At 42.3% G+C, this 10,470-nt stretch overlaps 1 protein-coding gene across 3 annotated transcripts in view; it reads right to left on the bottom strand.

The window, feature by feature from the left end:
• LOC128702287 (galactosylgalactosylxylosylprotein 3-beta-glucuronosyltransferase P) overlaps positions 1–10,470 on the bottom strand; it is a 264,425-nt gene that overhangs the window by 17,479 nt on the left and 236,476 nt on the right. For all 3 annotated transcript variants that reach the window (XM_070102066.1, XM_070102065.1, XM_070102067.1), the window contains exons 5-6: positions 9,121–9,275; positions 1,171–1,347 (exon numbers count right to left, since the gene is read on the bottom strand). In XM_070102066.1, the coding sequence (XP_069958167.1) occupies positions 1,171–1,347; positions 9,121–9,275 (332 nt within the window). The remainder of the gene's footprint in view (positions 1–1,170; positions 1,348–9,120; positions 9,276–10,470) is intronic.

Here is a 10,470-nt window from a genome sequence, read left to right as displayed (position 1 = left end):
AACTTGTCAGTTTTCAAAAGTGTTGTCATGACACTTGTCACACACTACATCTTTGGATATTAATACAGGGATTTTCTCAAAACTTGCCTAACCTATAGACATGATCTCCTTGCAACAGTGGGTTTGTTCAGTGGTGACTCCGCCTCCGCCTGTTTCTACACACCTGACTGCAGTGTACAAGCAACTTTTCGGAACATATGCTGAACATTTCTCAAGACTGATAAGAGGAGCGCAAATAGGTGAGGACCAGGAAAAACTACAAATGCACTTTGACAGGTCTGGTCTGACAAGAGGTTGCTAAAATTAAACCCCAGCAAGTACAAAGTTATGAAGACTGGGGAAAGTTCAAAGAAGCCTGCAAACCTCAGTCAAGTAGAAGGACCTTGGAGAAAACTCTGTACTAGGTAAATCACCAGAGATTCAGCATCAGCCGAATAACAGCCGAATCAGGTTTGTCTGGCAAATCAAAGATTAGCCTTCACGAAACTAAAGTGTCTTGAACGGCTCATGATAGAATATGCAGCACCAGTATTGGCACGCGTGGCTCAGCTGACAGCATCCTCAACTAAAATAGTTAGAGACTTGGGATCGATCCTGGCACAGGTGATGCACTGGATGTTTTCTTACACCTGCTGCCCCTGATCACCTAGAAGCAAGTAGGCACCTGGGTGTTAGTCAACTACTGTGGGTCACACCCTAGGAGACCAAATTAAAGGACCGCAATGTAAACAAGAGAAGAGTTTCTGAGGACGAACTGACTCTACTGAACACAATACCATTACTGGAACACTCACAAACAATCCACACAGTTAACACCATGACTTACAACATCGTAATCGTGTCATTACGATTTCGTGAGTCATGTTGACGGCTTTGAGGGGACTTGAGCTAGAGTTCGTCAGGGTCATGCTAGTGGGAGATTCGTCTGTAAAAAATATGCATTGTGATCACAGTGGTGCCTATGATAACCTTCCTATGGTGTAGAAATATGCCTAGTTGGATGAATCTTATTTTAGCCAGCTGGTCCAGTGGCTAACTCGTCGGTCTGGAGTTTTATGACTCTCTGATCGCGGGTTCTAACCCCACCCGTGGTATGGTTTTAGTTAACACAGTCATAAGTTTTATCTCCTATGTGCAGGTTGTTTGTGTTTCGATTTATTTTTCACATACCTTAAGTAAGTATTGTACACTAACAGCAAAGCCTGCCATATCAACGGGGAATTTTCTTTTGGCAATCCAGCCGTCGTACCATCCATGGAATTTACCATTCTTAAGAACAGGTGAAGAAAGTCCCGCCTTAGTAACGAGTCCCACAGGAAACATTGACACTCGCTCTGTGTACCGTATCTGTACGTGAAAAAAATTGGGGTTATTTGGGAATAATTTTCACACTACCAAGAGAATAAAGAATAATACGTCATTATACTTATTTCAGCTTATTATTTATAACCTTTATTAAGTTTATTGGCTCTTTTAATCATAATACCCACTTGTGTAACATAATACCCACTTGTGTGTTAAACATTATACCCACTCGTGTGTGTAACATAATACCCACACGTGTTTTGTAACAATACCCACTCGTGTGTGAAACATAATACACACTTGTGTGTGTAACATAATACCCACTCGTGTGTGTAACATAATACCCACACGTGTTTTGTAACAATACCCACTCGTGTGTGAAACATAATACACACTTGTGTGTGTAACATAATACCCACTCGTGTGTGTAACATAATACCCACACGTGTTTTGTAACAATACCCACTCGTGTGTGAAACATAATACACACTTGTGTGTGTAACATAATACCCACTCGTGTGTGTAACATAATAACCACTCGTGTGTGTAACATAATAACCACTCGTGTGTGTAACAAAACCCACTCATGTGTGTAACATAATACCCACAGGTGTGTGTAACATAATAATTACTCGTGTGTGTAACGTAATACCTACTTGTGTGTTAAACATTATACCCACTCGTGTGTAACATAATACCCACTCGTGTAACATAATACCCACTCGTGTGTAACATAATACCCACTCATGTGTGTAACATAATACCCACTCGTGTGTGTAACATAATACCCACTCGTGTAACATAATACCCACTCGTGTGTGTAAAATAATACCCATTCGTGTGTGTAACAATACCCACTCATGTGTGTAACATAATGCCCACTCGTGTGTGAAACATAATACCCACTCGTGTGTGAAAAGTTGCATCAATAAATATTTTTCGTCATCACTGTATTGTATATGCGGACATCAATTAGTATTGTACATGCGGACATCAATTAGTATTGTACATGCGGACATCAATTAGTATTGTACATGCGGACATCAATTAGTATTGTATATGCGGACATCAATTAGTATTGTACATGCGGACATCAATTAGTATTGTATATGCGGACATCAATTAGTATTGTACATGCGGACATCAATTAGTATTGTACACGCGGACATCAATTAGTATTGTACATGCGGTCATCAATTAGTATTGTACATGCGGACATCAATTAGTATTGTACATGCGGTCATCAATTAGTATTGTACATGCGGTCATCAATTAGTATTGTACATGCGGTCATCAATAAGTATTGTACATGCGGTCATCAATTAGTATTGTACATGCGGACATCAATTAGTATTGTACATGCGGTCATCAATTAGTATTGTACATGCGGTCATCAATTAGTATTGTACAAGCGGTCATCAATAAGTATTGTACATGCGGTCATCAATTAGTATTGTACATGCGGTCATCAATTAGTATTGTACATGCGGTCATCAATTAGTATTGTATATGCGGTCATCAATTAGTATTGTATATGCGGTCATCAATTAGTATTGTATATGCGGTCATCAATTAGTATTGTACATGCGGACATCAATTAGTATTGTATATGCGGTCATCAATTAGTATTGTACATGCGGTCATCAATTAGTATTGTACATGCGGTCATCAATTAGTATTTTATATGCGGTCATCAATTAGTATTGTACATGCGGACATCAATTAGTATTGTACATGCGGTCATCAATTAGTATTGTACATGCGGTCATCAATAAGTATTGTACATGCGGTCATCAATTAGTATTGTACATGCGGTCATCAATTAGTATTGTACATGCGGTCATCAATTAGTATTGTATATGCGGTCATCAATTAGTATTGTATATGCGGTCATCAATTAGTATTGTATATGCGGTCATCAATTAGTATTGTACATGCGAACATCAATTAGTATTGTATATGCGGTCATCAATTAGTATTGTACATGCGGACATCAATTAGTATTGTATATGCGGTCATCAATTAGTATTGTACATGCGGTCATCAATTAGTATTGTACATGCGGTCATCAATTAGTATTTTATATGCGGTCATCAATTAGTATTGTACATGCGGACATCAATTAGTATTGTATATGCGGTCATCAATTAGTATTGTACATGCGGACATCAATTAGTATTGTACATGCGGACATCAATTAGTATTGTATATGCGGTCATCAATTAGTATTGTACATGCGGTCATCAATTAGTATTGTACATGCGGTCATCAATTAGTATTTTATATGCGGTCATCAATTAGTATTGTACATGCGGACATCAATTAGTATTGTATATGCGGTCATCAATTAGTATTGTACATGCGGACATCAATTAGTATTGTATATGCGGTCATCAATTAGTATTGTACATGCGGTCATCAATTAGTATTGTATATGCGGTCATCAATTAGTATTGTACACGCGGACATCAATTAGTATTGTATATGCGCTCATCAATTAGTATTGTATATGCGGTCATCAATTAGTATTGTACATGCGGACATCAATTAGTATTGTATATGCGGTCATCAATTAGTATTGTACATGCGGACATCAATTAGTATTGTACATGCGGACATCAATTAGTATTGTATATGCGGTCATCAATTAGTATTGTACATGCGGACATCAATTAGTATTGTATATGCGGTCATCAATTAGTATTGTACATGCGGACATCAATTAGTATTGTACATGCGGACATCAATTAGTATTGTATATGCGGTCATCAATTAGTATTGTACATGCGGACATCAATTAGTATTGTACATGCGGTCATCAATTAGTATTGTACATGCGGTCATCAATTAGTATTGTACATGCGGACATCAATTAGTATTGTACATGCGGTCATCAATTAGTATTGTACATGCGGACATCAATTAGTATTGTATATGCGGTCATCAATTAGTATTGTACATGCGGACATCAATTAGTATTGTATATGCGGTCATCAATTAGTATTGTACATGCGGACATCAATTAGTATTGTACATGCGGACATCAATTAGTATTGTATATGCGGTCATCAATTAGTATTGTACATGCGGACATCAATTAGTATTGTATATGCGGTCATCAATTAGTATTGTACATGCGGACATCAATTAGTATTGTACATGCGGACATCAATTAGTATTGTACATGCGGTCATCAATTAGTATTGTATATGCGGTCATCAATTAGTATTGTACATGCGGTCATCAATTAGTATTGTATATGCGGTCATCAATTAGTATGCTACAGTTTTGTAAATCCTCTGATAAATTATTTCACATTTTTGGCCCATCAGTTTGCATAGAATTTATGTAGAAGTTCATATGAACAACAGGAGTGTCAAAAAGTTATTGTATCCTGTGAGATACTTGAGTATTTTGTTACAGTTCTGCAGGAGGCATCTCTGGCCAGCATCAGCATTACAGTTCTGCAGGAGGCATCTCTGGCCAGCATCAGCATTACAGTTCTGCAGGAGGCATCTCTGGCCAGCATCAGCATTACAGTTCTGCTGGAGGCATCTCTGGCCAGCATCAGCATTACAGTTCTGCAGGAGGCATCTCTGGCCAGCATCAGCATTACAGTTCTGCAGGAGGCATCTCTGGCCAGCTTCAGCATTACAGTTCTGCAGGAGGCATCTCTGCCCAGCATCAGCATTACAGTTCTGCAGGAAGCATCTCTGGCCAGCATCAGCATTACAGTTCTGCAGGAGGCATCTCTGGCCAGCATCAGCATTACAGTTCTGCAGGAGGCATCTCTGGCCAGCATCAGCATTACAGTTCTGCAGGAGGCATCTCTGCCCAGCATCAGCATTACAGTTCTGCAGGAGGCATCTCTGGCCAGCATCAGCATTACAGTTCTGCAGGAGGCATCTCTGGCCAGCATCAGCATTACAGTTCTGCAGGAGGCATCTCTGGCCAGCATCAGCATTACAGTTCTGCAGGAGGCATCTCTGGCCAGCATCAGCATTACAGTTCTGCAGGAGGCATCTCTTGCCAGCATCAGCATTACAGTTCTGCAGGAGGCATCTCTGGCCAGCATCAGCATTACAGTTCTGCAGAAGGCATCTCTGGCCAGCATCAGCATTACAGTTCTGCAGAAGGCATCTCTGGCCAGCATCAGCATTACAGTTCTGCAGGAGGCATCTCTGGCCAGCATCAGCATTACAGTTCTGCAGGAGGCATCTCTGGCCAGCATCAGCATTACAGTTCTGCAGGAGGCATCTCTGGCCAGCATCAGCATTACAGTTCTGCAGGAGGCATCTCTGGCCAGCATCAGCATTACAGTTCTGCAGGAGGCATCTCTGGCCAGCATCAGCATTACAGTTCTGCAGGAGGCATCTCTGGCCAGCATCAGCATTACAGTTCTGCAGGAGGGATCTATGGCCAGCATCAGCATTACAGTTCTGCTGGAGGCATCTCTGGCCAGTATCAGCATTACAGTTCTGCAGGAGGCATCTCTGGCCAGCATCAGCATTACAGTTCTGCTGGAGGCATCTCTGGCCAGCATCAGCATTACAGTTCTGCAGGAGGCATCTCTGGCCAGCATCAGCATTACAGTTCTGCAGGAGGCATCTCTGGCCAGCATCAGCATTACAGTTCTGCAGGAGGCATCTCTACCCAGCATCAGCATTACAGTTCTGCAGGAGGCATCTCTGGCCAGCATCAGCATTACAGTTCTGCTGGAGGCATCTCTGGCCAGCATCAGCATTACAGTTCTGCAGGAGGCATCTATGGCCAGCATCAGCATTACAGTTCTGCTGGAGGCATCTCTGGCCAGTATCAGCATTACAGTTCTGCAGGAGGCATCTCTGGCCAGCATCAGCATTACAGTTCTGCAGGAGGCATCTCTGGCCAGCATCAGCATTACAGTTCTGCAGGATTCATCTCTGGCCAGCATCAGCATTACAGTTCTGCAGGAGGCATCTCTGGCCAGCATCAGCATTACAGTTCTGCAGGAGGCATCTCTGGCCAGCATCAGCATTACAGTTCTGCAGGAGGCATCTCTTTCCAGCATCAGCATTACAGTTCTGCAGGAGGCATCTCTGGCCAGCATCAGCATTAAAGTTCTGCAGGAGGCATCTCTGGCCAGCATCAGCATTACAGTTCTGCAGGAGGCATCTCTGGCCAGCATCAGCATTACAGTTCTGCTGGAGGCATCTCTGGCCAGCATCAGCATTACAGTTCTGCAGGAGACATCTCTGCCCAGCATCAGCATTACAGTTCTGCAGGAGGCATCTCTGGCCAGCATCAGCATTACAGTTCTGCAGAAGGCATCTCTGGCCAGCATCAGCACTACAGTTCTGCAGGAGGCATCTCTGCCCAGTATCAGCATTACAGTTCTGCAGGAGGCATCTCTGGCCAGCATCAGCATTACAGTTCTGCAGGAGGCATCTCTGGCCAGCATCAGCATTACAGTTCTGCAGGAGGCATCTCTGGCCAGCATCAGCATTACAGTTCTGCAGGAGGCATCTCTGGCCAGCATCAGCATTACAGTTCTGCAGGAGGCATCTCTGGCCAGCATCAGCATTACAGTTCTGCAGGAGGCATCTCTGGCCAGCATCAGCATTACAGTTCTGCAGGAGGCATCTCTGGCCAGCATCAGCATTACAGTTCTGCAGGAGGCATCTCTGGCCAGGATCAGCATTACAGTTCTGCAGGAGGCATCTCTGGCCAGCATCAGCATTACAGTTCTGCAGGAGGCATCTCTGGCCAGCATCAGCATTACAGTTCTGCAGGAGGCATCTCTGGCCAGCATCAGCATTACAGTTCTGCAGGAGGCATCTCTGGCCAGCATCAGCATTACAGTTCTGCAGGAGGCATCTCTGGCCAGCATCAGCATTACAGTTCTGCAGGAGGCATCTCTGGCCAGCATCAGCATTACAGTTCTGCAGGAGGCATCTCTGCCCAGCATCAGCATTACAGTTCTGCAGGAGGCATCTCTGCCCAGCATCAGCATTACAGTTCTGCTGGAGGCATCTATGGCCAGCATCAGCATTACAGTTCTGCTGGAGGCATCTCTGGCCAGCATCAGCATTACAGTTCTGCAGGAGGCATCTCTGGCCAGCATCAGCATTACAGTTCTGCAGGAGGCATCTCTGGCCAGCATCAGCATTACAGTTCTGCAGGAGGCATCTCTGGCCAGCATCAGCATTACAGTTCTGCAGGAGGCATCTCTGGCCAGCATCAGCATTACAGTTCTGCAGGAGGCATCTCTGGCCAGCATCAGCATTACAGTTCTGCAGGAGGCATCTCTGGCCAGCATCAGCATTACAGTTCTGCTGGAGGCATCTCTGGCCAGCATCAGCATTACAGTTCTGCAGGAGGCATCTCTGGCCAGCATCAGCATTACAGTTCTGCAGGAGGCATCTCTGGCCAGCATCAGCATTACAGTTCTGCAGGAGGCATCTCTGGCCAGCATCAGCATTACAGTTCTGCAGGAGGCATCTCTGGCCAGCATCAGCATTACAGTTCTGCAGGAGGCATCTCTGGCCAGCATCAGCATTACAGTTCTGCAGGAGGCATCTCTGGCCAGCATCAGCATTACAGTTCTGCAGGAGGCATCTCTGGCCAGCATCAGCATTACAGTTCTGCTGGAGGCATCTCTGGCCAGCATCAGCATTACAGTTCTGCAGGAGGCATCTCTGGCCAGCATCAGCATTACAGTTCTGCAGGAGGCATCTCTGGCCAGCATCAGCATTACAGTGAAGTATCTAAGATGTGTAGCGGGTAAGAGTAAGTGTAAATGGCAGTTGTATTTAGAAGATTTTGGGGCTGAATAAGAACATAGTGTGTTGCTTAGTGATTGTGATTACTTGTGTTGCTTAGTGATTGTGATTACTTGTGTTGCTTAGTGATTGTGATTACTTGTGTTGCTTAGTGATTGTGATTACTTGTGTTGCTTAGTGATTGTGATTACTTGTGTTGCTTAGTGATTGTGATTACTTGTGTTGCTTAGTGATTGTGATTACTTAAGTTGCTTAGTGATTGTGATTACTTGTGTTGCTTAGTGATTGTGATTACTTAAGTTGCTTAGTGATTGTGATTACTTGTGTTGCTTAGTGATTGTGATTACTTAAGTTGCTTAGTGATTGTGATTACTTGTGTTGCTTAGTGATTGTGATTACTTAAGTTGCTTAGTGATTGTGATTACTTGTGTTGCTTAGTGATTGTGATTACTTAAGTTGCTTAGTGATTGTGATTACTTAAGTTGCTTAGTGATTGTGATTACTTGTGTTGCTTAGTGATTGTGATTACTTGTGTTGCTTAGTGATTGTGATTGTGTTGCTTAGTGATTGTGATTACTTGTGTTGCTTAGTGATTGTGATTACTTGTGTTGCTTAGTGATTGTGATTACTTGTGTTGCTTAGTGATTGTGATTACTTGTGTTGCTTAGTGATTGTGATTACTTGTGTTGCTTAGTGATTGTGATTACTTGTGTTGCTTAGTGATTGTGATTACTTGTGTTGCTTAGTGATTGTGATTACTTGTGTTGCTTAGTGATTGTGATTACTTATGTTGCTTAGTGATTGTGATTACTTATGCTGCTTAGTGATTGTGATTGTTACGTTAACTCCCTGTTGCTGAGAGATGATTGGGTTGAGGTAGGTTTCCTAAGTGGATTGCCAGACACAAATTCCATTTAAGAATGAGTTCACGATGGAAAGGTATCTTATAAGCATAGATATTGGAACGTAATGGCAACTCTGAGAGAGCATTTACCATATTTTTTATATGTATTGATATGAGTGTTAAATTTCACTTTGTTGAGGAACAACTGACCTCTTGGAAGAGCCGGATGTCGTAGGTGTTGTCATCATCAGCGAAGTATACCACACCTGAGGTAGCGTGTTCTCTCACCCACATGAGGCCACCATTACGATTTGCTACACCTTTAGGTTTGATCGATAACTGCTTGTACTTTTCGGGCATTGGTGCTGTTGAAAGGGACACACGTGTTAGGATATAATTATTTTATTCGAAGAGAATCACCAAACCAGCAGTACTCGTACAATGCCTAGGGAATGGAAGGATATCAGAGTTGATCTAAAGAGAGGGAGGGTAGCTCTATTTTGCTGGATGAAGATCCCTACACCAACATAGAGGCGTACATAACCATGAAGGGAATATTTTTAAAGCATTAATAAGAACAAACCTTAAAAAGACAATATTAACGACGACATTATTATGGTACAAAATATGCAAGTATACAATGAACTAACTAAAGTTAAAGTTTGCCATCTGAAGCTATTTTACTACTACTACTACTTATAATAATAATAATAAATAATAATAATAATAATAATAATAATAATAATAATAATAATATGTATTATTAATATTTTTAGCACACCTGCGGTCTCCCACTCAAGTCCGGCTGACAGCTTTCCATGAATCCCTTCATAAATATTATTTTTCTCACACTCCAACAGCACGTCGTCATAAAAACCATTTTCCTCCACTTGCTCCTATCTAACACACTTATGCACGCTTGCTGGGAGTATAAGCCCATGCGCACAAAACCTCCTCTACCCCATCCCTCCAATCTTTCCTAGGACGACCTTTACCCTGCCTTCCATCCACTATTTTGTTTCATTATTTTGTTCTCTTATCTCTAAATGACCGAACCACCTCAACAACCCCTCCTCAGTCCTCTGGATAATACTTCTAGTATCTCCGAACCTGATTCTAGTCTCCAAGCTACGGATTCTTTGCTTATCAACACCACATATTGCTTCGTGATGCTTATCAACACCACATATTGCTTCGTGATGCTTATCAACACCACATATTGCTTCGTGATGCTTATCAACACCACATATTGCTTCGTGATGCTTATCAACACCACATCTTGCTTCGTGATGCTTATCAACACCACATACTGCTTCGTGATGCTTATCAACACCACATACTGCTTCGTGATGCTTATCAACACCACATACTGCTTCGTGATGCTTATCAACACCACATATTGCTTCCTGACACTAACTCATCACCTTCATGCATCTTCTCTTCAGAATCTCTCAAAGACACTGTGGGACTTTATCTATCATAAAGTCACAAACTCTACTGTGAAATAATATCCAAATTTAACTTTACTTTTCATTGTGTTTTTTTATCCATTACAGTAGA

This window comes from Cherax quadricarinatus, chromosome 80 (assembly GCF_038502225.1).
Source record: "Cherax quadricarinatus isolate ZL_2023a chromosome 80, ASM3850222v1, whole genome shotgun sequence".
Lineage (NCBI taxonomy): Eukaryota > Metazoa > Arthropoda > Malacostraca > Decapoda > Parastacidae > Cherax > Cherax quadricarinatus.
The sequence above is the reverse complement of the archived record's forward strand: the minus strand, read 5'-3'. Positions and strand labels throughout refer to the sequence as shown.